The sequence below is a fragment of the Salmo salar genome, chromosome 11, assembly GCF_965601325.2.
Source record: "Salmo salar chromosome 11, fSalSal1, whole genome shotgun sequence".
In the NCBI taxonomy this organism is placed as follows: Eukaryota; Metazoa; Chordata; class Actinopteri; order Salmoniformes; family Salmonidae; genus Salmo; species Salmo salar.
In genome coordinates, this window is record NC_138301.1 from 12315216 (window position 1) to 12342757 (window position 27542).

Here is a 27542-nt window from a genome sequence, read left to right on the forward strand (position 1 = left end):
GTTTTGGCCTGCTGTTTTCATTTGACAACAGGCCTGACTGTGCTTAATGTGTTTCCCAGTCTATGCATTTCAATCAACTGGGTCATACAGCAGCAGCATTCACTACAGTAAGCTATCCAATCCACATGAGTCTCTTAGTCTGACCATGAGCCATTTTTTTATAGCGGCATAGCCACAAAAGATAACAGCGCCAATATCTATCTGATGATCATCAATACGTGGTCATTTTCTTGTCACAAGGCTAGTGCATTCATAGACCATTCACTACCGGTCAGCCAGTTGAGGACCGGCACTCATTTGATTTGACCTAGAAACCAGAGGAGATGATGGGCCCGGGGAATATACATTCATCACCATGATGAGTCACTGAAACTTAATTCACATATGTGTCATAATCTTCGTCGTCTGAAGAGGAGAAATCATCGGACCAATATGCAGCGGGTATATTGCTCATCTTCGTATTTATTGAAGGTAAACACACATAAACAAAATAACGACGATAACAGTCCAGTAAGGTGCACAAAATAAACCGGAAACAACCACCCACAAACACAAGTGAAAACGAACACACTAAATATGGCCTCCAATTAGAGACAACAACCACCAGCTGCCTCTAATTGGAGGTCATTGAAAAAACACAACATAGAAAGAGAAACCTAGAATAAACATAGAAAATATAGAACATACATCAAAACACACAAAACACCCCCTGCCACGCCCTAACCAAACTACAATAACAAATAACCCCTTTTACTGGTCCGGACGTGACAGTACCCCCCCCCCCCCCCCCCAAAGGTGCAGACCCCGAATGCACCTGAAACAAAAACTCACAAAACAATAACCCCAAACTAAAGGGAGGGAAGGGAGGGTGGCCACCGTCATCGACGGTTCTTGTGCTACACCCCCCTTCCCAATCCTCCCCCCTACGGAGGTGGCTCAGGAGCGGGACGCAGACCCCGTTCCACCACTGGCTCACCCCACTTAGGTGGCGCCTCTAGAGTGGGGTCCCTCGCCGCCGACCCCGGACTGGGGACCCTCGCAGCGGGCGACTCTGGCAGCGCCGGACAGACGGGTGACTCTGGCAGCGCCGGACAGGCGGGCGACTCTGGCAGCGCCGGACAGGCGGGCGACTCTGGCACAGGACGCACCAGTCTGGGGAGACATGCAGGAGGCCTGGCTCTGGGCGCAGTCACAGGACTCACCAGGCTGGGGAGGCATGCAGGAGGCCTGGCTCTGGGAGCAGGCACAGGACTCACCAGGCTGGGGAGACATGCAGGAGGCCTAGCTCTGGGTGCAGACACAGGATAGGCCGGGTCTTGAAGACGTACTGGAGGTCTGGAGCGCACAGCCTGCACAATCCATCCTGGCTGGGTTGTAACTGTAGCCCTGCACGGGCGGAGTGCTGGCACAGGGCGAACTGGGCTATGCTGAGGTATGATGGCTGCCGTGCGTAGAGCAGGCGCAGGGTAGCCTGAGCCTAGGAGACGCACTGGTGGCCAGATGTGCTGTGCCGGCGCACTTCTCCCTGGCTGGATGCCCACTCTAGCACGGCACTTGCGGGGGGCTGGTATCAACCGTACCAGACTGTGCGTGCGGATGGGCGAGACCGTGCACACTTCCACATAGCACAGTGCTCTCAACGCCAAACGCTCCCCATAATAAGCACGAGGAGTTGGTTCAGGCCTATTGCCTGACTTACTTCAACTCCTCGTGTGCCCCCCCCCCAAAATGTATTTTTGGGGGCTGCCTCCTCCCCTCCTGAAATGGAGGATATAGTGCCTCATACCTCCGTCGCTCAGCCTTTGCTGCCTCCAGCTCCTCCTTCGGGCGCCGGTACTTCCCTGCCTGCCCCCAGGGTCCCTTACCATCCAATATTTCCTCCCATGTCCACGACTAAGTAGCTCTCCTGCTGCTCCCTCTTCCGCTGCTTAGTCCTCTTATGGTGGGTGGTTCTGTAATAATTTTTGTCGTCTGAAGTGGAGAAATCATCGGACCAATATGCAGCGGGTATATTGCTCATCTTCATATTTATTGAAGGTAAACACACTTAAACAAAATAACGATGATAACAGTCCAGTAAGGTGCACAGACTAAACCGGAAACAACCACCCACAAACACTAGTGAAAACGAACACGCTAAATATGGCCTCTAATTAGAGACAACAACCACCAGCTGCCTCTAATTGGAGGTCATTGAAAAAACACAACATAGAAAGAGAAACCTAGAATAAACATAGAAATAGAAAATATAGAACATACATCAAAACACACAAAACAAACAACCCCTGCAACGTCCTGACCAAACTACAATAACAAATAACCCCTTTTACTGGTCAGGACATGACAATATGGTATTTTTAAATACATTTGAGTATACGTGACAATACACACAAATACCATATTGTCACGTATACTCAAATGTATTTAAAAATACCATATTGTCACGTCCTGACCAGTTAAAGGGGTTATTTGTTATTGTAGTTTGGTCAGGGTGTTGCAGGGGGTGTTTGTTTTGTGTGTATTGGTGAAGATAGGACATTATTTTCATAATATTTATTTGTATATTATTTGCAATCTCAGATGAGGCTAGACATTCAGTAAATAATACTGCCATTCTAACCACTGAACATGGTGTTCTTGGACACAGACACCTTAGTCTATGTGCACCCCACAGTGCAGACACAGTGAGATAAACAGCACTGGTGTATCCAAGGTTGTAGAGTTGGATACTACTTTCCTTACGTCTACGTGACTGCATATATATATAGCAAAAAAAGAAACATCCCTTTTTCAGGACCCTGTCTTTCAAAGATAATTCGTAAAAATCCAAATAACTTCACAGATCTTCATCTTCATTGGAAGCATTGTTTCCCATGCTTGTTCAATGAACCATAAACAATTAATGAACATGCACCAGTGGAACGGTCGTTAAGACACTAACAGCTTACAGACGGTGGGCAATTAAGGTCTCAGTTATGAAAACTTAGGACACTAAAGAGGCCTTTCTACTGACACTGTAAAACACTAAAATAAAGATGCCCAGGGTCCCTGCTCATCTGTGTGAACGTGCCTTAGGCCAGGGCAATAAAAATAAATGTGGCCAGGGCAATAAAATGCAATGTCCGTACTGTGAGATGCCTAAGACAGCGCTACAGGGAGACAGGATGGACAGCTGATCGTCCTCGCAGTGGCAGACCATGTGTAACAACACCTGCACAGGATTGGTACATCCGAACATCACACCTGCGAGACAGCTACAGGATGGCAACAACAACTGCCCGAGTAACACCAGGAACGCAGAATCCCTCCATCAGTGCTCAGACTGTCCGCAATAGGCTGAGAGAGGCTGGACTGAGGGCATGTAGGCCTGTTGTAAGGCAGGTCCTCACCAGACATCACCGGCATCAACGTCGCCTATGGGCACAAACCCACCGTCGCCGGACCAGACAGGACTGGCAAAAAGTGCTCTTCACTGACGAGTTACGGTTTTGTCTCACCAGGGGTGATGGTCGGATTCACGTTTATTGTCGAAGGAATGTGCATTACACTGAGGCCTGTACTCTGGAGCGGGATCGATTTGGAGGGGTGGGTCCATCATGGTCTGGGGCAGTGTGTCAGAGCATCATCGGACTGAGATTGTTGTCATTGCAGGCAATCTCAACGCTGTGCGTTACAGGGAAGACATCCTCCTCCCTCATGTGGTACCCTTCCTGCAGGCTCATCCTGACATGACCCTCCAGTATGACAATGACACCAGCCATACTGCTCGTTCTGTGCGTGATTTCCTGCAAGACAGTGTTCTGCCATGGCCAGCGAAGTCTGGGACCTGTTGGATCGGAGGGATAGGGCTAGGGCCATTCCCCCCAGAAATGTCCGGGAACTTGCAGGTGCCTTGGTGGAAGAGTGGAGTAACATCTCACAGCAAGAACGGGAAACTCTGGTGCAGTCCATGAGGAGGAGATGCACTGCAGTACTTAATGCAGCTGGTGGCCACACCAGATACTGACTGTTACTTTTGATTTTGACCCCCCCCCCCCTTTTGTTCAGGGACACATTATTCCATTTCTGTTAGTCACATGTCCGTGGAACTTGTTCAGTTTATGTCTCAGTTGTTGAATCTTGTTATGTTCATACAAATATTTACACATGTTAAGTTTGCTGAAAATAAACGCAGTTGACAGTGAGAGGACGTTTTTTTTTCTTCTGAGTTTACATGTGGCCACAGAGCCCCATTCTCCCTCATTGTCAGTGGCGAGCCAACCAGGATAGCCCGTCTGAGGTCCTGTTAGCCCCATGGGCCCCTGGCAACACTGGAACATCAGCCAGAGACAATTATGACACTCTGAAACAAAAGCCATGGCACTAACAAAGAGTTCCCACTCCCACTGCCATCGTGCCACAACTGACATCACTAAGCCTCTGGATTTATCCCCTCCAGTTTTCAAGGAAGATTCCTATTGATTTTCTATCACTGTAGGAATGTACACAGTAAATGGGAAGTGCCCTCTTAGTTTTTCATCTGATGAGACAAAAGGATATACCCCAACATCTTTATCCCGCCCTTGCTTTTGAAACGCTAGCTTTCACACTATAAAGGCCATGACCATAACTCCTATTTGCCTAATAGTTTCATACCATTTGTTTTTTATAATTTGTGTAGCAATAAGTCCTCAGTACTCTAGTTAATATTAATGAGATTACATTAGGTTTACCATAGGAACACAATCTGTAGCATCTCTGGGTGTTTATGGACAGCTGGAACAAAATAAAAGTGCATGACACGTCTTTAGACAGGGGGATAGCATGGATTCATTCATCCATCACAAAGATAGTTCAGAAACTACCACATACTGTAAGTGACATTTGTTTGAGAATTAACGTCAGTAGTGTGACTGCACACGTCAGTCGATTTAGGCCTCAAACCTGCAGAGGTTTTGTCACAGACCCAAATCAGCTTTGGAATTGCATTTTTATAAGCAATTGTTATTTTTCTTCTCCTGAAGTTTATAGGTGTTACATATTTGTAATTGCACTGGTGGGCTACAGGCATCAAATCAAACCAGAGACAATATTCCCACAATTGAGTTTCCTCGACCAAGGGCCCAGTGGTGCATCCAACTCTGCAGTCATGAGTGTCCCCGAATTCTCGGTACAATATCCAGGAAGGACAAGCTAATCTGTACTGATTTGAAACAGTGCCAAACAGAAGGTTTTTTAATCCCTCACTTTTTTTTTATCAGAGGAGTGGAGAATGTACCCCTCTGAAAGGAAAAAGGTAGAGGGGGTTATTTCATGGCCCACTAGTTCCACTGTTTTGTTCCACACTTCAATCCCTATGTATTGTCACATAGTTTGGATTTGCTATTTGCTGCAGACACACCTTTCAAGGAATCAGAAGTATGAAGGTGCTTTCATAATTAAATGCAAATATGGCTCCATTTTCCCAACGCCATTGTAGTATTAGCAATTTAACTTTTAGGCAGATAAGACTTATTATCTCTGAAAAGTGGAGCAATTTCCTGTCCTGTCTTAATTTCATTGGCAAATACCTATAGCAGATACAATATACATTATTCTCAACCAGCGTTGCAGGAATAGACACATTTTTATTGTTGCATACATCAATAGTACTTCAATTGTAATTATTGTACTTCAATTGTAATTCCCTGACCATTCCCTAAACGAAGACTTTGTGACACTTTCAATGAATCTAGGTTTACTACAGTTCTGGTATTGTAACAGTACGTGAAGCTGTTGAGTGATTTGGTAAGCCCTGGCAACGGTAAGGGTCATCACAGCACATGAATTACTAACAAACACATGTCTCAAAGGGCCACTTGAGGCTCTATGTGAAATAATTGGGTAGCAATAGCAAAGCAGGTTTTTAGTCAGAGTGCAATGGTGGTCTATATGTTTTGTTTTTGTAAAAGGGAGGACAGTGTTACTATTAATCATTGTTGGACATGTTTTGGCTATATAAAAAGGAAATGCATTCCCCACATGGACAATATTTAATGACCCTCTCTCATGAAACAATCTTGAAATTCTGCTGGAGTGGGTCTATATTCTGTAACATGTCATATGAACAAGCTCATGAGAATATTATTCAGTTTATTTATTTCATTTATTTATTTTTTATTTATTTCACCTTTATTTAACCAGGTAGGCTAGTTGAAAACAATTTCTCATTTACAACTGTGACCTGGCCAAGATAAAGCAAAGCAGTTCAACACATACAACAACACAGTGGAATAAACAAACATACAGTCAATAACACAATAGAGAAAAAAAGTCTATATTCAGTGTCTGCAAATGAGGTAAGATAAGGGAGGTAAGGCAATAAATAGGCCATGGTGGTGAAGTAATTACAATATACCAATTAAACACTGGAGTGAATAGATGTGCAGAAGATGAATGTGCAAGTAGAGATATTGGGGTGCAAAGGAGCAAGATAAATAAATAAATACAGTATTGGGATGAGGTAGTTGGATGGGCTATTTACAGATGGGCTATGTTCAGGTGCAGTGATCTGTGAGCTGCTCTGACAGCTGGTGCTTAAAGCTAGTGAGGGAGATATGAGTCTCCAGCTTCAGTGATTTTTGCAGTTCGTTCCAGTCATTGGCAGCAGAGAACTGGAAGGCAATGCGGCCAAAGGAGGAATTGGCTTTGGGGGTGACCAGTGAGATATACCTGCTGGAGTGCGTGTTACGGGTGGGTGCTGCTATGGTGACCAGTGAGCTGAGATAAGGCGGGGCTTTACCTAGCAGAGACTTGTAGATGACCTGGAGCCAGTGGGTTTGGTGACGAGTATGAAGCGAGAGTCAGCCAACGAGAGCGTACAGGTCGCAGTGGTGGGTAGTATATGGGGCTTTGGTGACAAAACGGATAGCACTGTGATAGACTGCATCCAATTTGTTGAGTAGAGTGTTGGAGGCTATTTTGTAGATGACATCGCCAAAGTCGAGGATTGGTAGGATGGTCAGTTTTACGAGGGTATGTTTGGCAGCATGAGAGAAGGAGGCTTTGTTGTGAAATAGGAAGCCAATTCTAGATTTAATTTTGGATTGGAGATGCTTAATGTGAGTCTGGAAGGAGAGTGTACAGTCTAGCCAGACACCTAGGTATTTGTAGTTGTCCACATATTCTAAGTCAGAACCGTCCAGAGTAGTGATGATGGACGGGCGGCCAGGTGTGGGCAGTGATCGGTGGAAGAGCATGCATTTAGTTTTATGCATTTAAGAGCAGTTGGAGGCCACGGAAGGAGAGTTGTATGTCATTGAAGCTCGTCTGGAGGTTGTTAACACAGTTCCCAAAGAAGGGCCAGAAGTATACAGAATGGTGTCGTCTGCGTAGAGGTGGATCAGAGAATCACCAGCAGCAAAAGCGACATCATTGATATATACAGAGAAAAGAGTCGGCCCGAGAATTGAACCCTGTGGCACACCCATAGAGACTGCCAGAGGTCTGGACAACAGGCCCTCCGATTTGACACACTGAACTCTATCAGAGAAGTGTACCTGTAAAACAGATGATGAGCACCACATATTCTGAACTGCAGATTGTCTGTATCTACAAAGGCACAACTCATGCTCTCGGCCTCAAAAACATTTGCCAAGCCCCAAAGCCAGGTGATAGAAGGCAGAACAGACGAGTTTAGACCAACAGACTGTTTGTTCCTTGCCAGCAGCTGCATAAGGGAAACATCTATACCTGTGTTCCACAAATGTTCTTTCAATGGTCCTAACAACAATTAGCAGAGAAATCAACTAGAATAGAAAAGAGTTAGCATCCTTATATTAAAACTGAGAAGCACCATGTTAAACTGGCCTGGTGTTATTACTCTGTTTGTGCCAGATTAATGGCACATGCCTAATGGCAGGCACAGAGGTGGCCTTAACTAGTGTTGTCCCCCACTATGACCCATTATGTCTCCTGCAGTCAGCAGGCCTGGATACCTGTGGCTAGGCCTGATGCCTTCTGTAACCATGAACATTTACCGATGTTGTCAGAACACCAGAGAACATATTTTACAAAAAGAATTACCATACCATCTGTACTGTCAAGTTGCTGCCTGCGAACAGCTTTCCTCCTTTTATTCTCTTCCCACCCAAGCCACAGACTAATGACGAGTTGGGCATCAACATCAGCCCTGCTCTTTATTGTTCATTTTTCAAAGCCTTCACTGTAAGATTGTTTTCTCTGTTGGGACATTGTAGCACAGTATGCTGTGTCATTCATGTGTCTGGCAGTAATGTTGTCTTTAACCTTACCAATAAGTACCTCTTGCTTTATAGTGGAACCAGGAAAATTACAGGGGGAGAAGCTAGCTGTAAGGAGTGATTATGGGTGTCAGAAGTCCACTCTCTTTTTAATTATGTGCCCTTTCTCATATACAGGTACCTCAGTCACTAGGGTGACGGCAACAGATGCAGATGACCCAGTCTATGGAAACAGTGCTAAACTTGTGTACAGCATACTGGAAGGACAGCCCTACTTCTCCATAGACCCCAACACTGGTGAGTGGATTGCCATGGTGAAATACTAAAGCAAATCAAAGTTTATTCGTCACATGCACAGGATCCAGCGGGTGTAAACAGTACAGTGAAATGCTTACTTGCAGCTCTATCCTCAACAGTGCAAAATAAATGTAACATTCAGGATCATGGCATGTAACATTGTTGAGCTTGAACAGATACACTCCTTCCTGTATGGTTCGATGGCAGTCAAAACAAGTGTTGTTTTCAGTGAAATGTACAGATTGAATGCATATTATCCATACATGGAAAATTACTCAGCATACAAATTATAGTTGCGTTTTGAGGATATAACACCCAACAAAATATTCAAGGACTCTTACATTTAAAAGACAGTCCTATCTTTTTTAATTCAATCTGCCGTCTGCTTATTCTTCAACCTTGACTCTGCTGTTTTCCTAATTGCATTTTCAGCCGACTTGTTAACAGTGTGTCTGTAAGCAACATGATTAAATAATGGTGAAATTACATTAATAAGCAATGAGATGGAAATCAACTGCTCACAATTTGGAAAAACAACATATAATAAACAAGCTCCAAGAACGTCCAAACTGTATGTACATAATACATATGAAGGCATATTTCTACATATACTATAGAAACCCTGTTTCCTCCTCAACAATATTATGATTTTAATCACTCACCTCTACCACAATAAAATGGAGAAGGTATAGTGAATCTATGAAAGGACAATTTGAGGATCAGCGTGTACGCTTTGCATGATTACTGAGCACATGCAGATGGCTCATTCAAGTGAGCCAGCTGTTTTAATGAATGTTAATGACAAATAAAAGGTAAGGGAAAAACAAACATTATAATCCATTTGACACTTCCAACACCATGAAGGAAATGAAATGCATTTGATAAATAAATAAACATCATGCCCCAATCCATCACTTGGTTAATGGACGGTAGAAGAAATCCTACCGAATATGTATGGAAATTAGTGTTTGTCTTTCCACCCTTTTCAGTGATGAGGAATTAATTTGAATAGCTAACGATGATCAACAGAGATGACAGTAGAGTGAGTAACAGAGGATAACTGAAGTGTGTTTGCATGTGTGTCTGTGGGTGTGGTGCGTGAGTACATGTGAGTTTGTGTTGTGTGTGTGTGTGTGTGTGTGTGTGTGTGTGTGTGTGTGCACTTCTTTTAGGGAGAGTTGTTCTTACCTGCTTCAGACAGGTAAGAACAGTGCATTATCTCAGGCATAATATGACCAAGGGTGTCAGGCCTTTATTAAGTGTTGATTATTTTTTGGATTATCCTGCCGGCCTCTGTTTTCTGAGCGGATTATCCTTGCCCTGAGCTCTTCATTTTTTGCACCGTGCCACTGCAGTCAAATAAGGTTAATTCTGCGTGCAATATTTTTTATATATACAGTACCAGTCAAAAGTTTGGACACACCTACTCAATCCAGGGGTTTTTCTTTATTTTTACTATTCGTAGAATAATAGGGAAGACATCAAAATAGGAAATAACACAAATGCAATCATGTAGTAACCAAAACAGTGTTACACAAATCAAAATATATTTTATATTTGAGATTCTTGAACGAAGCCACCCTCTCTTTGCCTTGATGATAGCCTTGCACTCTCTTGGCATTCTCTCAACCAACTTCATGAGATGGTCACCTGGAAAGCATTTCAATTAACATGTGTGCCTTGTTAAAAGTTAATTTGTGAAATTTCTTTCCTTCTTAATGCGTTTGAGCCAATCAGTTGTGTTGTGACAAGGTGTGGGGGGGGGGGGGGGGGGGGGGGGGGTATACAGAAGATAGCCCTATTTGGTAAAAGACCAAGTTCATATTATGGCAAGAACAGCTCAAATAAGAAAAGAGAAGCAACAGTCCATCTTTACTTTAAGACACGAAGGTCAGTCAATGCGGAGAACATTTAACGTTTTAGTGCAGTCTCTTAAACCATCAAGTGCTATGATGAAACTGGCTCTCATGAGGACTGCCACAGGAAAGGAAGACCCAGAATTGCCTCTGCTGCAGAGGATAAGTTCATTAGAGTTAACTGCACCTCAGATTGCAGCCCAAATAAATGCTTCACAGTGTTCAAGTAACAGACACATCTCAACATCAGAGGAGACTGTGTGAATCAGGCCTTCATGGTCAAATTGCTGCAAAATAAACACTACTCAAGGACACCAATAAGAAGAAGAGACTTGCTTGGGCCAAGAAACACGAGCAATGGACATTAGACCGATGGAAATCTGTACTTTGGTCTAAGGAGTCCAAATGTGCGATTTTTGGGTCCAACCGCTGTGTCTTTGTGAGACGCAGAGTAGGTGAACGGATGATCTCCGCATATGTGGTTCCCACCGTGAAGCATGGAGGAGGTATGATGGTGTGGGGTTGCTTTGCTGGTGACAGTCTGTGATTCATTTAGAATTCAAGGCACACTTATTAACAGAATTATGTGGTGATATGCCATCCCATCTGGTTTGCGCTTAGTGGGACTATCATTTGTTTTTCAACTGGACAATGACCCAAAACACACCTCAAGGCTGTGTAAGGGCTATTTGACCAAGAAGGAGAGTGATGGAGTGCTGCATCAGATGACCTGGCCTCCACAATCCCCTGATCTCGACCCAATTGAGATGGTTTGGGATGAGTTGGAAAGCAGAGTGAAGGAAAAGCAGCCAACAATTGCTCATTATATGTGGGAACTCCTTCAAGGCTGTTGGAAAAGCACACAGAGATGCATACAAAGCTCTCCCTCGCCCTCCATCTGGCAAGTCTGACCACAATTCTATCCTCCTGATTCCTGCTTACAAGCAAAAACTAAAGCAGGAAGTCCCAGAAACTTACTCAGTACGGAAGTGGTCAGATAACGCGGCTGCTACGCTACAGGACTGTTTTGCTAGCACATACTGGAATATGTTCCGGGATTCATCCAATGGTATTGAGGAGTATACCACCTCAATAAGTGCATTGACGACGTCGTCCCCACAGTGACCGTAGGTACAGACGAACCAACAAACAAGCAAAGCATCAATATAGGATTAAGATTGAATCCTGCTACACCGGCTCTGAGGCTCGTCGGATGTGGCAGGGCTTGAAAACTATTACGGACTACAAGGGGAACCCAGACGCGAGCTTCCCAGTGACGCAAGCCTACCAGACGAGCTAAATGCATTTTATGCTCGCTTTGAGGCAAGCAACACTGAAACATGCATGAGAGCACAAGTTGTTCTGGACGACTGTGTGATAACGCTCTCGGTAGCCGATGTGAGCAGGTCAACATTCACAAAGCTGCGGGGCCAGACTGATTACCAGGACGTGTACTCAAAGCATGCGCGGACCAACTGGCAAGTGTCTTCACTGACATTTTCAACCTCTACCTGATTGTAATACCTGCTTGTTTCAAGCAGACCACCATAGTCACTGTGCCCAAGGAAGCGAAGGTAACCTAAATGATTAGCGCTCCGTAGCACTCACATCAGTAGCCATGAAGTGCTTTGAAAGGCTGGTCATGTCTCACATCAATAGCATCCTCCCGGATACCCTAGACCCACTCCAATTCGCATACCGCTCCAACAGATCCACAGATGACGCAATGTCAATCGCACTCCACACTGCTCTTTCCCACCTGGACAAAAGGAACTCCTATTTGAGAATGTTGTTAATTGACTACAGCGCAGCGTTCAACACCACACTGCCCACAAAGCTCATCACTAAGCTAAGGACCCTGGGACTAAACACCTCCCTCTGCAACTGCATCCTGGACTTCCTGATGGGCCTCCCCCAGGTGGTAAGGGTAGGCAACAACACGTCTGCCACACTGATCCTCAACACTGGGGCCCCTCAGGGGTGTGTATATAGTCCTGTCCTGTACGCCCTGTTCACCCACAACTGTCTGGCCAAACACAACTCCAACACCATCATTAAGTTTGCCGACGATACAACAGTGGTGTGCCTGATTACCAACATCGATGAGACAACCTGTAGGGAGGAAGTCAGAGACTTAGCAGTGTGATGCCAGGACAACAACCTCTCCCTCAATGTAAGCAAGACAAAGGAGCTGATCATGGACTACAGGAAAAGGCGGGCCGAACAGGCCCCCATTAACATCGACAGGGCGGTCATGGAGCGGGTCGAGAGTTTCAAGTTCCAACTATCATTGGTCAACCACACCAAGAAAGTCGTGAAGAGGGCACGACAACGCCTTTTCCCACTTAGGAGACTGAACAGATTTGGCATGGGCCCCCAGATCCTCAAAAATTTCTACAGCTGCACCATTGAGAGCATCCTGACCAGTTGCATTATCACCTGGTATGGCAGCTGCTCTGCATCTGACCGTAAGGCGCTACAGAGGTTGGTGCATATGACCCAGGACATCATAATAGGCGGTGTCAGAGGAAAGCCCAAAATATTGTCAGAGACTCCAGTCACCCAAGTCATAGACTGTTTTCTCTGCTACCACACTGCAAGAGGTACCGGAGCGCCAAGTCTAGGACCGAAATGGCTCCTTAACAGCTTCTACCCCCAAGCCACAAGACTGCTGAACAATTAATCAAATGGCCACCGGACTATTTACATTGACCCCCCTCATTTGTTTTGTACACTGCTGCTGATCGCTTTTTATTATCTTTGCATTGTCACTTCAACCTTACCTACATGTACAAATTACCTCGACTAACCTGTGCCCCCGCATATTGACTCGGTAATGGTACCCCCTGTAAATAGCCTCGTTATTGTTATTTTATTGTGTTACTTTTATAATTTTTTACTTTAGCTTATTTGGTAAATATTTTCTTAATTTCTTTCGGCTAGGGGGCAGTATTTTGACGTCTGGATGAAAAACGTGCCCAAAGTAAACTGCCTGTTACTCAGTCCCAGAAGCTAGGATATGCATATAATTGGTAGATTTGGATAGAAAACCCTCTGGAGTTTCTAAAACTGTTAAATTATGTCTGTGAGTATAACAGAACTTATTTGGCAGGCAAAACCCAGAGGACAAACCATACAGGATTTTTTGTTGTTGTTGAGGTGACAGTGTTTTCAATGGGAGTTCTATGTGTATCTAGATTTATAAGGCACTTGCTTGCAGTTCCTATCGCTTACACTCAATGTCAACAGTCTTTAGAAATTGGTTGATGTTTTTCTTTAGAGAAATTAAGAAGTACGGCAGTTCAGAACGAGGGTCCAGACTAGTGCACTCTTATGTTTTGATGCACACTCCAGGTCACGCGCTTCACGTTGTTTTTATCCGGTATTGAACACCGTTTATCCCGTCTTAAATTGTATCGATTATTTATGTTAAAAAATACCTAAAGATGTATTAGGAAAGTTGTTTCAAATGTTTGGACAGTGTTTACAGGTAATTTATTAGATACTTTGTAGTCATGCTGGGCATTTTGGAGATATAACAACGGAATTAATCGAACAAAAGGACCATTTGTGATGTTTATGAGACATATTGGAGTGCCAACAGAAGAAGTTCTTCAAAGGTAAGGCATGAATTAAATCGTTATTTCTGACTTTTGTGTTGCTCCTGGCGGGTTGAAATCTGATTTTCATGTGTTGGTATGCTGGGCGCTGTCCTAAGATAATCGCATGGTTTGCTTTTGCCATAAAGCCTTTTTGAAATCTGACACAGTGGCTAAGTTAAGCTTTAATTTGGTGTGTTGCACTTGTGAATGTATGAAAGTTAAATATTAAAAAAATAAATAATTGAATTTGGCGTTAACGGGAGTTGAGCCCAAAGAAGTGAACTCTTCTTGAACTGCACTGTTTGATTTGGCTGAGAGAATGCCAAGAGTGTTTAAAGCTGTCATCAAGGCAAAGGGTGGCTACTTTGAAGAAATCTAAAATCTAAAAAAATGTTTTGATTTGTTTAACACTTTTTTGGTTACTACATGATTCCATATGTGTTATTTCATAGTTTTGATGTCTTCATTATTATTCTACAATGTAGAAAATAGTCAACATAAAGAAAAAACCTTGAATGAGCAGGTGTGTCCAAACTTTAGACTGGTACTGTATATTTACTCTTCTCTGTAATAATACTACCTACCTAGCAATTTGATGAAATTGGCTTTAGCCAACCCAGAAAGGTTCCAAATATCCCAACCTCATAACTAGCTATCAAGAAGCCATTTCAGGCTATCAATCTGTCACGCCTGCTCCCGCTCTCCCTCCCTGGGGTTCAAGAGTGCTGGCGTTTCGGTTGGTGATGATGTCGGGTCCGAAGGCTGCAACCGATGGAACTGGGGGTGCCTAAGCCAGCTCGTCGGGCTTCCACGTCCTAGCTGGCTCGAGATGTTTTCTTTCCCCGGTTGGCTCGGCAGGCGCCCAATACCACGTCAGGCCTCAGCCGGATCGCCAAGGTGTTACGCCTCAGCCGGCTCGCCAGGCATCTATGCCTCAGCCGACTCACCAGGCTCCCACGTCCCAGCGGGATTGTCAGGCTGGCACGCTTCAACTGGATCGTCAGAATCCCACGCCTCAGCCGGTTCACCAAGAACTTACGCCTCAGCCGGTTCTTTGGGCTACTACACCCCAGCTGGCTGGTCCAGCGGCCATGCCTCGGCCGGCCCTTCAGGTTCGTCCAGGTGGGACGCCGGGTGGCGCCCCTAGGGGGGGTACTGTCACGCCTGCTCCCGCTTTCCCTCCCTGGGGCCTCAAGGGCGCCTGCGTTGTGCACTCCTGCCACCATCATTTCACACACCTGCTTCCCTCGTCACGCGCATCCGCGATTTATTACACTCACCTGGACTCAATCACCCATGTTTTTACCTCCCCTGTATCTGTCTGTTCCCCAGCTCTGTTCCCCGCTTCTGCATTAATGTTAGTTTGTCTTTGTATACCTGGTTCTGACGCTGTTCCTGTCCTGTTCCATATCTGTGCTACATTAAATGTTCAACTCTCCATACCTGCTTCTCTCATCAGCGTCGGTTCTTACACAATCAAGTTAGAGCAGCTAGCTTGTCTAACTCTCTTAGCTGGCATGCCTGCTGGCAAGGTTGGTAGACTTTAGAAAAGCAAGCAAAATACTAAATACACTGAATAAGACCCATTTCTTTCTATCTTTTACCCAGTTTTTAGCAGAGATGCAGAGAATCATAGTTAGCTTATTTTTTTAAAGAACACCAGTCAGGATGATACGGACAGCTCAAGAGGTATGCTTAGATATGCAGATAAATAAACATATTTTTTACATAAAATTAAGCATATTAATTATGGTTCTAGATTGCAGGAGAAAATTGTTTCAGGTGTTTGAGAAATGCTAAATTCTCCACCCACCAGCCATCCTCACGTACTTGGTGTCCCCTCAGACTTTCGGGGTGCATGACGCACCTGGACAGCATAATTCCCATTCAATCAGAACACAAATTACTTGCAGACAGCAGTACAACACTCCAGCAAACAAAGACATTGATTTGCAATGCCATCCACAGGATCAGAGCGTATCTCCAGGTATTCTGTCAGAAATTACACCTCTGTTTAAGAGAAGGTTGCTATGAACGATCCTGCAACACTCTTAAAGGTGCAATGAAGCGATCATGTCAAGCGTTATGAATGCCTTTGTATACCCCATTCTTTTTATTTATGTGTATGTTGATTTTTTGGAATAACAATACATTTGGTGTTAATTTTTTTGCTTTCAGCAATCATTAAAATTGCTTTACATGGGATGGATCGAGAGATGCGAGAGGAGTACCTGGTCGTCATTCAAGCAAAAGACATGGGTGGTCATATGGGAGGGTTGTCAGGGACGACAACAGTTACTGTCACACTAACAGATGTCAACGATAACCCGCCGAAGTTCTCAAAAAGTAAACAAAATGTCCAATTCTCTCTCCATATACTATAGTTAGAACCCATCATTGGTAAATCTGAATGTATTTGTTGTTGTTTTGCTGTGTAATGTTTTTTTTCATGAATTTCCAAAATAATCAGAATTGTACTAGCTATATAGATGCATAGATAAGGATACAACATCTACTGTTAGGGTGAAATAATCATGATGTCCTATTCTTCAGGTCTGTACGAGTTTGTGATCCCAGAGGACCTTGGCATTGGTAAACCTGGTGGCAAGGTAAAGGCAAATGATAGGGACATTGGAGAGAACGCCAAATCAACGTACAACATCATTGACGGTGATGAGAGGGATGTCTTTGAGATCACTACAGATGCCCAGACTCAAGAGGGGATCCTTCGGCTAAAGAAGGTAAGGACCTGACGCAAACTGCTCTGTTCTAGGATTCCACCAACAACCACTTGATTTCCTTAACAGCTTCAACTTAAACAAGGACCAAATATTTAGTTGCAAGATGGGGTATCAAAGGAGGAAGGTCGTTCATACAGGCTACAGGTCAGAGCTGTATATCTAGACTGATTTAATTTAAATTGACCATGGGGGAAAAATGCTGTTGTACTACATATATACTGCAAAGCAGTTTCAATGGCGAAGATGCAGAAAGATGGCGGCCCCCCATGTACTGTACTTACCACAAATGTCTCATTTGCTAGGTTAGCCGTATTGTACAGTGCACTCTGTTACAATTTTTTTGTATTGGCATTAGCACAGTATACATGATCCCAATTCTAGCTCCAAGGCGGTGGCAATTTTAAGAAATAAAAAAGGTGATTGTGCTGATTTCTAGGCACATTGAACCATGTCACACGCCGTAGTTTAAAAAGTCTGTGGATAGTGCGCAAACAAAGACATCATATCTGAATTCCTCCATCTTAATACACCTTCGCCATTGAATTGATCTGTAAGACTATATCAAAAACAGCTACCAAATGAACACTGTTGATTCAGTAGATGATTAAATGTACGAAAGGGAAAACAAATTATATGGCATGTTTGCCTCCAGCAATCTAAATATTTACTATTACACAACAATATGGAGTGTCACCATTTTTCCGTAGAACTGCGATGATAGAAGAAGGAGCTACTTCAGGCCTGAAGTATTCAAGTGTATGCATGAGTGATGGATGTGTGCTCAAGTCTTGACTCATGGTTAGTTTAATGTCTGGAGTTAGAGCTATAGATCATTCAAACGTGATTGTAAGTCACTGCATTTGGATGCTAAATGACATTACGTTAGGACATCCACTGTGACTTCCTATTGGATGAAATTAAATCATATTTTTTCTGATGATCTGCCTGGAATAGATTATACTCTACTAAACAAAATAGACAGCTTGAGAACAAACTAGACATGATCAATAAGACCTTTGACATACTTCCCTCTAGTATTTCACAGCGACAGCAGTGCTGTGGCTCTGCCTCATCACTTTATTCCGGTATACTTGGCTTGAAATCTGTTGCCTGCATTGCTAATAGCATGATGGATGAGATTGCATGTGAAAACAGGAAATCAACTGCCTACTCTCTTCTCACCTCCACATCTCCAGATGGTGAAGTTCAGATTACTTTAGCGGAACTGGTATTTCTGCTTCCGTTCCTTTCTCTGAACAACATTATCTTGGTTTCAGAGCCCTGTTGCACCAGCTTGTGGTGTTTTTCTTAGCCGATGTGGAAGAACAAAGGATTAAATGGAGCAAATAGCACCACGACACTCCCAACAACAAAAATAGTTCTGTAAACTACTGTAAAATACAAAGTGCAAATTATTAAAGATTCTTTGCGGCAAGGTTACAAAATATTGATCTAAACACGACTTCAGAAGCACAAACTAAGAAGTGGCTTTGTTGTTTTGGGTTTAAGCTTTTTATCTTCCACCCCTCAGGCCTATCAGGGAATGTTAGTGGGAAGTTCTGCTTCCTCCACCAGTCAGCACTGAACTTTGATGTCTCTAAATGGCCTATATGTATACATACAGATCCTATGCTGAGACTTATGGGAATTTGAAGCATGGCACAAGAGGGCTCTGAGGTGGGGATGTCAGCAAGGGACAAGCATGGGGAAAATGGAGTGAAAAAGCTGTCCCATCTTCATATGCACATACTGTAGCAACACAAGCCGGTCCGACACTTTCACTAAGCATATGTTCCATCAATATGAAAACCAAAGTGCTGCTCTCCGGATTACAGAGAGTCAAGTGCTGCATGAATTGAACTCCCCCAAAACAATGAGTAATGGCAGAGTGGCATAGAGGGCCAATTGAAATATGGCTGACTCAGTGGAGAGGTCAGATGTCATTGAGGATTATTTGAGAGGATGAGAACATGAATACTATTGTCAAAGTTCTATTCTGAGGTAAAACTGTCGAGGTAGAGTCGCTTGTTGAAACAATCATACAGTTTTAAGAGGAAGAAAAAAAATACATACTGCTTTGTTATAAGATTTGGTCAATTATGCATTACATTTTAAAAGTACAATTATAGCTGCAATGCAGTAAGGAGTCTGACTTGTTAATTGTTGTTGTAAATCAAATACAAAAACAGAATAGAGGTGATCAGGAAATAGTGCTGAATAGTTAGTTTAACTATTGTGGTATTCCATTCTTTGTCTGTGGTGTAATTCTGACAATTGACCCCTGTCCACTTCTAGCCCTGGGCTCCTTTATACTTGGCATTAGGCTGGAATCCTTTGAAACCAATGTTTGCTCTTGGTCCAGCTGTTCACTCCTCTCAACATAGAGGAGGAGGAGGAGGAGGAGAAGAAGGTGGGGAGGTGGAGAGAGCGGAAGAGCGGTTAATAATGAAAATGGTCCAAATAGCTTCTCAGACCGCGGCAGAATGGGCTGCAGGGCCCTCTCCATACGGGTGCTCTGATGCCAGACGTGTGGACTTCAAAGCCCCCTGTCAGTCCCCGTCCCCAGCTGCTTTTCTCTCACAGCTGGGCCTGCTGCCGGCACCGCCCCAACACTGGCCTAACCCAGCCTAGGGGACCACTGGATTCTTTTTATTTTTTTTGTGAAAAGCTGGAATACATTTTTTGATCCCTCTGTGAACCCCTCTCATTCCCAAAGCCAACTCACATCCCCTCAAGCGGCAAGGCCCAGTTTTGATTTGCCTATAAATCCTGGTTTTGGAGTGTGGAATGACTTGATCCCATTATTCTATTATTATAAGAGTGGCCAGAGGTGATTCAAAATAGTATATAAGAGTGGCCAGAGGTGATTCAAAATAGTATATAAGAGTGGCCAGAGGTGATTCAAAATAGTATATAAGAGTGGCCAGAGGTCATTCAAAATAGTATATAAGAGTGGCCAGAGGTGATTCAAAATAGTATATAAGAGTGGCCAGAGGTCATTCAAAATAGTATATAAGAGTGGCCAGAGGTGATTCAAAATACAATTGTGAAAATCTGGGATGGCTGCAGAGACGCCAGAGACTTAAATTGCAATGTTTTTACATGTTGCAAATATTCAATGACGAGCATGTGTAAAAAAGTACTGGACTGTTTCTCAATGTCCTTGTGAAATAGGAATGAGACCAACTGTTATTTAAGGGGTATGTTTCTTCTCACTGAAGTACACATACAGTAGGTATGCAATTCTCCCTAGGAAATTGCATTGTTGTGTTAGAATTCCTGAATACACATCAATTTCTATTCATGTGATGATAATGCCTCAATAATTGCTATCCTTCAAATGATTGCCGGCAATAATCTTATAACAGTGTTATCGTCATGGTAATGCACGGCCACAAAATTATATTTTCAGGTAGCACAAACCTACAAATAACATTATTTTCTTTATTGCCTAACACATTTGAACCAGATCGGTGTGATATCAGATTAGATTAACTTTATTTACAGCCTTATTCTATCCTAGAGCAGATGTCACAAAACAAATTGCCAACACATGGATTACTTGAGGTGAGATTGTGGTTATTGCTAATAATTACAAATGTTGTTCCACCCTGTGCTTGGATTATTTCCCTACATGTTTTGATAGGATCAGAGATCACACTGTTGAATTTCAACTCAGAAATGCTTCAGACTCTTCTCCATCCACATCGGGTGCATTTTTCCCTGTTGCTTTGGACATCAGTGAAAGGCATGTGTTTCTGTCATTCTGTACAGCCTCTGAACTTCGAGACTAAAAAGTCATATACACTGAAGGTGGAGGCGGCCAACATTCGATTTGATCCCAACAGCGGCGCCCCCTTCAAGGATACAGCCACGGTGAAGATTGCAGTGGAAGATTCAGATGAACCCCCTGTCTTCTCCAAGCCCACATTTGTCCTGCAGGTGGATGAGAATGCCCCCATCAACACGGTTGTAGGAACGGTCACAGCCCGCGATCCTGATGTCACTGGCAGTCTGGTCAGGTAAGAAACAAGATGTTATTCACAACCTCGTTTCACCAAAAACTTGTTTACCTTATTGTTTACACACCCATATAAGGACTGCAGTGTGCCATGGAATCATATGTATTTAAAAACATAGCCTTGCCACTTGCTCTGTGCATGTTCCTTTGGAGGTGAAATGTGAGGCGACGGCTGCCCTGGTTTCCTAAGGACCACAATGTGGTAAACTTGAAAGTACAGCACAGGGAGACTTCTCTTCGTGATGACTTTGCCTGCTGCATTTCAGTTGTGTGACTTATTCTTGAAAATACCACAAGGGCACCTTGTATAGGTTATACAGGCAATTTCTCTCCATCCACCCCGGCATTTCATTAATTCTCCGGTGACTTGCCGCGTTCCCCGGACAACACTCAACAGGTTGTGTAATTTCATGGTGAACAGAGTGCAAGCTGGTAATCATTATTTGGCTATTGCCAAAGCAGGGGAGTTCAACCTGGTTCCATCTTCATAAAACATTTCAAATAAGCATACCAAGATATTGTAACCTGTTCTCATGTTTGGGTGTCTCTTTAGTTCTTCTTCTGTGACCCCAATGCTCTTTTATGTTGCACTTTCACTACGTTTTTCATTATCACTGTGCTGTGCTGTGCATATTTATTGACATGTGGTATAATATTATGCTGCTGATCTATGTGTGATAAGCACTGCCCAATTTCATTTTTATGTGAACATGTCTATCCAAGTGATCAAAATAATTGTCATAAACGGTACTACATTGTACTATATTGACATGTCAGACTGGCATTTGGGAATCATATTTTTCAGTGTAAAAATGTATTAGGTTGTTTTTTTACTCATGACTTTCTCATTGAAAGCATATTTCAGATTCCTTGTTTTCTGTTTTAAATGAAAGAGCACTTTATGTATTTACTATTTTGTGGATAAGATTACACATTTCGATAAGTGAATTGAAGCTGAAGGATATTATGCCAGTGTATGTAAGGCTGTCCGAAAGCTTTCAAGCAATCAGAGTTAAAGGAAGCTTTACGGAACCTACTTAGAGGCTGTAAGAGTTTGGAGCTGGATAAAAATGAATTATTTTCTGCACGTAAGTGGTTAATGTCACATTGCTTCCCATGTCTGCCAATGTCAGTGAAGGCATTCAACAGTAAAGCCATTCTGTTTAGGGGCAGGAAGGGAATGGCTCCTACACAGCTTGAGATCTTCATGCCATCTTGTGTTGTTTCTCAATACTGATAAATTGCTCCACTGCAAGATGTAATCTTACTATTTTTAGGTATTTTCTTAAAACTGCATTGTTGGTTAAGGGCTCATCAGTAAGCATTTCACTGTAAGGTCCACACCTGTTGTATTCAGCACGTGACAAATAAAATGTGATTTGATTTGATTTGAATGTTTGAATGTTTGCAACTCGCTGTTGGCTGGGCTCCCTGCCTGTGCCATTAAACCCCTACAACTCATCCAGAACGCCGCAGCCCGTCTGGTGTTCAACCTTCCCAAGTTCTCTCACGTCACCCCGCTCCTCCGCTCTCTCCACTGGCTTCCTGTTGAAGCTCGCATCCCCTACAAGACCATGGTGCTTGCCTACGGAGCTGTGAAGGGAACGGCACCTCCGTACCTTCAGGCTCTGATCAGGCCCTACACCCAAACAAGGGCACTCCGTTCATCCACCTCTGGCCTGCTCGCCTCCCTACCTCTGAGGAAGCACAGTTCCCGCTCAGCCCAGTCAAAACTGTTCGCTGCTCTGGCACCCCAATGGTGGAACAAGCTCCCTCACGACGCCAGGACAGCGGAGTCAATCACCACCTTCCGGAGACACCTGAAACCCCACCTCTTCAAGGAATACCTGGGATAGGATAAAGTAATCCTTCTAACCCCCCCCCTTAAAAGATTTAGATGCACTATTGTAAAGTGGTTGTTCCACTGGATATTATAAGGTGAATGCACCAATTTGTAAGTCGCTCTGGATAAGAGCGTCTGCTAAATGACTTAAATGTAAATGTAAATGAATGTACTGTACCTTTAAAGCCCCCATGCAGTCATTTTATTTAATTTCTAATAAATCACTATGTGTGTTTATTTCATGAAAATAATTCCCAAAATATTTGTTATTATTTGTTTCCATGAGCCGCCATTGAAATGCTCAGTCTGATTGTGTTGTGTTGACACAAATGTTAATATAGGGACATACACTGCCCTGATTGGCAGATAGGATCGTCTAGACCAGGGGCCTTTAACCTTTTCAAGCATGAGAGCTACTTTGAAATTATGAAACATAAAACATTTTCCTAGCTTTCAAATAGACACTCTTGGTATTTTCCCGAATTCCATTTTCTCACTTTTAATTTACCTGGTTTGGGATTTTTTTCAGTTTTTCACTCTAAATATTACAATTATTCATAGAGAAACAATGAAATTGGATGTTGTGAGTCCATGTCAATGCTTAATTCACGTCAGAAGATACTTTTTGAATGTAATACCCCTTTAGAGGAGAGGAATGTGCTGGTCAAGTGATGTTTTTGCTGCTGCATTATGTCATGACACGTGATTGATAGAAGTAGTCATGAAATAATTCTTAATAATTAAGCCTACTTTCTAGTTTACTTTCTAACATTTCATTGAGAAGGTTTTGGGGGAACTCTTTCTGTCTACCCAAAAGACAGATATCCTTATGTCTAACAGATATACAGGGGCAATATTGATGGAATTAAATAGGCAGATATTGTGTTACGTTTGACTTTTTAAGCCAATTGTGGCTACAGCACCTTTAGAAACTATTGACACCCCTTGACTTTTTCCACATTTTGTTGTGTTACGACCTGAATTTAAAATGAATTAAATTGAGATTTTGTGTCACTGGCCTACACACAATATATAATACATAATGTCAAAGTGGAGTTATGTTTTTAGAAATGTTGACGAATTATTTTAAAAATGAAAAGCTGAAATGTCTTGAGTCAATAAGTGTTCAACGCCTTTGTTATGGCAAGCCTAAATAAGTTCAGGAGTAAAAATGTGACCGACCGCCTTGATTTAGTCTTATGTAGCAACTTTTGAAATTGTGTTTGTTACATTGGGTAAAAGCAGAGACTCAGAGCTAGAAAATGTTATATCATACACTGCAGTTGAGGAACAATGGGAAAATAACTCTGCTTTGAAAGTTGATAAACTTGTACCCCACTTTTGAGAAAATGTTCCTTGAATGTTTTGGTACACTACTGGAGAGCTCTTCTTTGTCTGCACCAATTCAGCATCGTTCACACCCTCTTAAGCATTAGCCCCACCCATCTCTTTAAGGATTCACATGTCAAGCCATGTGGTAAACACACCCTATATCAAATCATATCTACGTTTATTTGTCACATGCACAGGATTACAGAAGGTGTGAACGATACAGTGAAGTGGTTACTTGTATAGTAGCAATATCAAAAACAGAAAGTGTCCAGATAAAAGTATTTTATCATTATTAATGACACTTACCCAACACACTTGTCTAAATTGATGGGTCATGTGAAGGAAATGGTATAACCACTCCCAAGCCACATCTAGCTAAGTGGATGGGCTGCTATTGTTTACATGTACACATGTTCATGAAATACAATAGATGACTAATAACAACAAATAATAACAAGACAACTAATGTAAATCATACTGTGTCCGTAAAACATATATGGGTTAAGAACTTTTGTGAAAGATATGACAAATAGAAATCAAACCGGATGGACATCAGAAATAGATGGGAGCGGTTGAGGGTAGAGGAATGACAGAAGTAAAAACAAACAAAATAGAACTATTGTAAAATAGATTGTGTCTATAAAATGTATATAGTATGTATAAGCTGGAAGTAGAGGCCTAAGCGTTGTTGTTCACTAATTTACTCCAATTAGGGGAGGGGTGGTGGGGTTAGAAATTAATAAAGGAAAATATATTTAAAAAAATATGTATATATATATTGTATCTCACAAAAGTGAGTACACCCCTCACATTTTTGTAAATATTTGAGTATATATTTTCATGTGACAACACTGAAGAAATGACACTTTGCTACAATGTAAAGTAGTGAGTGTACAGCTTGTATAACAGTGTAAATTTGCTGTCCCCTTAAAATAACTCAACACACAGCCATTAATGTCTAAACCGCTGGCAACAAAAGTGAGTACACCCCTAAGTGAAAATGTCCAAATTGGGCCCAATTAGCCATTTTCCCTCCCCGGTGTCATGTGACTCGTTAGTGTTACAAGGTCTCAGGTGAGAATGGGGAGCAGGTGTGTTAAATTTGGTGTCATCGTTCTCACACTCCCTCATACTGACTGGTCACTGGAAGTTCAACATGGCACCTCATGGCAAAGAACTCTCTGAGGATCTGAAAAAAAGAATTGTTGCTCTACATAAAGATGGCCTGGGCTATAAGAAGATTGCCAAGACCCTGAAACTGAGCTGCAGCACGGTGGCCAAGACCATACAGCGGTTTAACAGGACAGGTTCCACTCAGAACAGGCCTCGCCATGGTCGACCAAAGAAGTTGAGTGCACGTGCTCAGCGTCATTTCCAGAGGTTGTCTTTGGGAAATAGACGTATGAGTGCTGCCAGCATTGCTGCAGAGGTTGAAGGGGTGGGGGGTCAGCCTGTCAGTGCTCAGACCATACGCCGCACACTGCATCAAATTGGTCTGCATGGCTGTCGTCCCAGAAGGAAGCCTCTTCTAAAGATGATGCACAAGAAAGCCCACAAACAGTTTGCTGAAGACAAGCAGACTAAGGACATGGATTACTGGAACCATGTCCTGTGGTCTGATGAGACCAAGATAAACTTATTTGGTTCAGATGGTGTCAAGCGTGTGTGGCGGCAACCAGGTGAGGAGTTCAAAGACAAGTGTGTCTTGCCTACAGTCAAGCATTGTGGTGGGAGTGTCATGGTCTGGGGCTGCATGAGTGCTGCCGGCACTGGGGCGCTGCAGTTCATTGAGGGAACCATGAATACCAAAATGTACTGTGACATACTGAAGCAGAGCATGATCCCCTCACTTCGGAGACTGGGCCACAGGGCAGTATTCCAACATGAAAACGACCCCAAACACACCTCCAAGACGACCACTGCCTTGCTAAAGAAGCTGAGGGTAAATGTGATGGACTGGCCAAGCATGTCTCCAGACCTAAACCCTATTGAGCATCTGTGGGGTATCCTCAAACGGAAGGTGGAGGAGTGCAAGGTCTCTAACATCCACCAGCTCCGTGATGTCGTCATGGAGGAGTGGAAGAGGACTCCAGTGGCAACCTATGAAGCTTTGGTGAACTCCATGCCCAAGAGGGTTAAGGCAGTGCTGGAAAATGATGGTGGCCACACAAAATGTTGACACTTTGGGCCCAATTTGGATATTTTCACTTAGGGGTGTACTCACTTTTGTTGCCAGCCTTTTAGACATTAATGGCTGTGTGTTGTGTTATTTTGAGGGGACAGCAAATTTACACTGTTATACAAGCTGTACACTCACTACTTTACATTGTAGCAAAGTGTAATTTCTTCAGTGTTGTCACATGAAAAGATATACTCAAATATTTACAAAAATGTGATGGGTGTACTCACTTTTGTGAGATACTGTATATATATATTTGTATGTATGTGTATATGTATGTATTTATCTGTATGTATAGTTGAAGTCGGAAGTTTACATACACCTTAGACAAATACATTTAAACTCAGCTTTTCATGAGTCTTGACCAGTGGGTCAGAAGTTTACATACACTCAATTAGTATTTGGTAGCATTGCCTTTAACTTGTTTAACTTGGGTCAAATGTTTCGGGTAGCCTTCCACAAGCTTCCCATAATAAGTTGGGTGAATTTTGGCCCATTCCTCCTGACAGAGCAGGTGTAACTGAGTCAGGTTTGTAGGCCTCTTGCACACGCTTTTTCAAGCCTGCCCACAAATTTTCTATAGGATTGATGTCAGGGCATTGTGATGGCCACTCCAATACCTTGACTTTGTTGCCCTTAAGCCATTTTGCCACAACTTTGGAAGTATGCTTGGGGTCATTGTCCATTTGGAAGACCCATTTGCGACCAAGCTTTAACTTCCTGACTGATGTCTTGAGATGTTGCTTCAATATATCCACATCATTTTCCATCCTCATGATGTTATCTATTTTGTGAAGTGCACCAGTCCCTCCTGCAGCAAAGCACCCCCACAACATGATGCTGCCACCCCCGTGCATCACGGTTGGGATGGTGTTCTTCGGCTTGCAATCCTCCCCCTTTTTCCTCCAAACATAACGATGGTCATTATGACCAAACAGTTCTATTTTTGTTTCATCAGACCAGAGGACATTTCTCCAAAAAGTACGATCTTTGTCCCCATGTGCAGTTGCAAACTGTAGTATGGCTTTTTTATTGCGGTTTTGGAGCAGTAGCTTCTTCCTTGATGAGCGGCCTTTCAGGTTATATCGATATAGGACTCATTTTACTGTGGATATAGATACTTTTGTACCTGTTTCCTCCAGCAACTTCACAAGGTCCTTTGCCGTTGTTCTGGGATTGATTTGCACTTTTCGCACCAAAGCACGCTCATCTCTAGGAGACAGAACGTGTCTCCTTCCTGAGCGGTAAGACGGCTGCGTGGTCCCATGGTGTTTATACCTGCGTACTATTGTTTGTACAGATGAACGTGGTACCTTCAGGCATTTGGAAATTGCTTCCAAGGATGAACCAGACTTTTGGAGGTCTACCATTTTTTTCTGAGGTCTTGGCTGATTTCTTTTCATTTTCCCATGATGTCAAGCAAAGAGGTACTGAGTTTGAAGGTAGGCCTTG

The 27542-nt window shown here is 43.1% G+C and overlaps 1 protein-coding gene across 1 annotated transcript in view; it reads left to right on the top strand.

Moving 5' to 3' along the window:
* Positions 1-27542, top strand: part of cdh8 (cadherin 8) — a 99033-nt gene that overhangs the window by 56064 nt on the left and 15427 nt on the right. Inside the window, exons 4-7 of the mRNA XM_014126498.3 lie at positions 8397-8516; positions 16153-16320; positions 16528-16715; positions 20490-20737. Of these exons, the coding sequence (XP_013981973.1) occupies positions 8397-8516; positions 16153-16320; positions 16528-16715; positions 20490-20737 (724 nt within the window). The remainder of the gene's footprint in view (positions 1-8396; positions 8517-16152; positions 16321-16527; positions 16716-20489; positions 20738-27542) is intronic.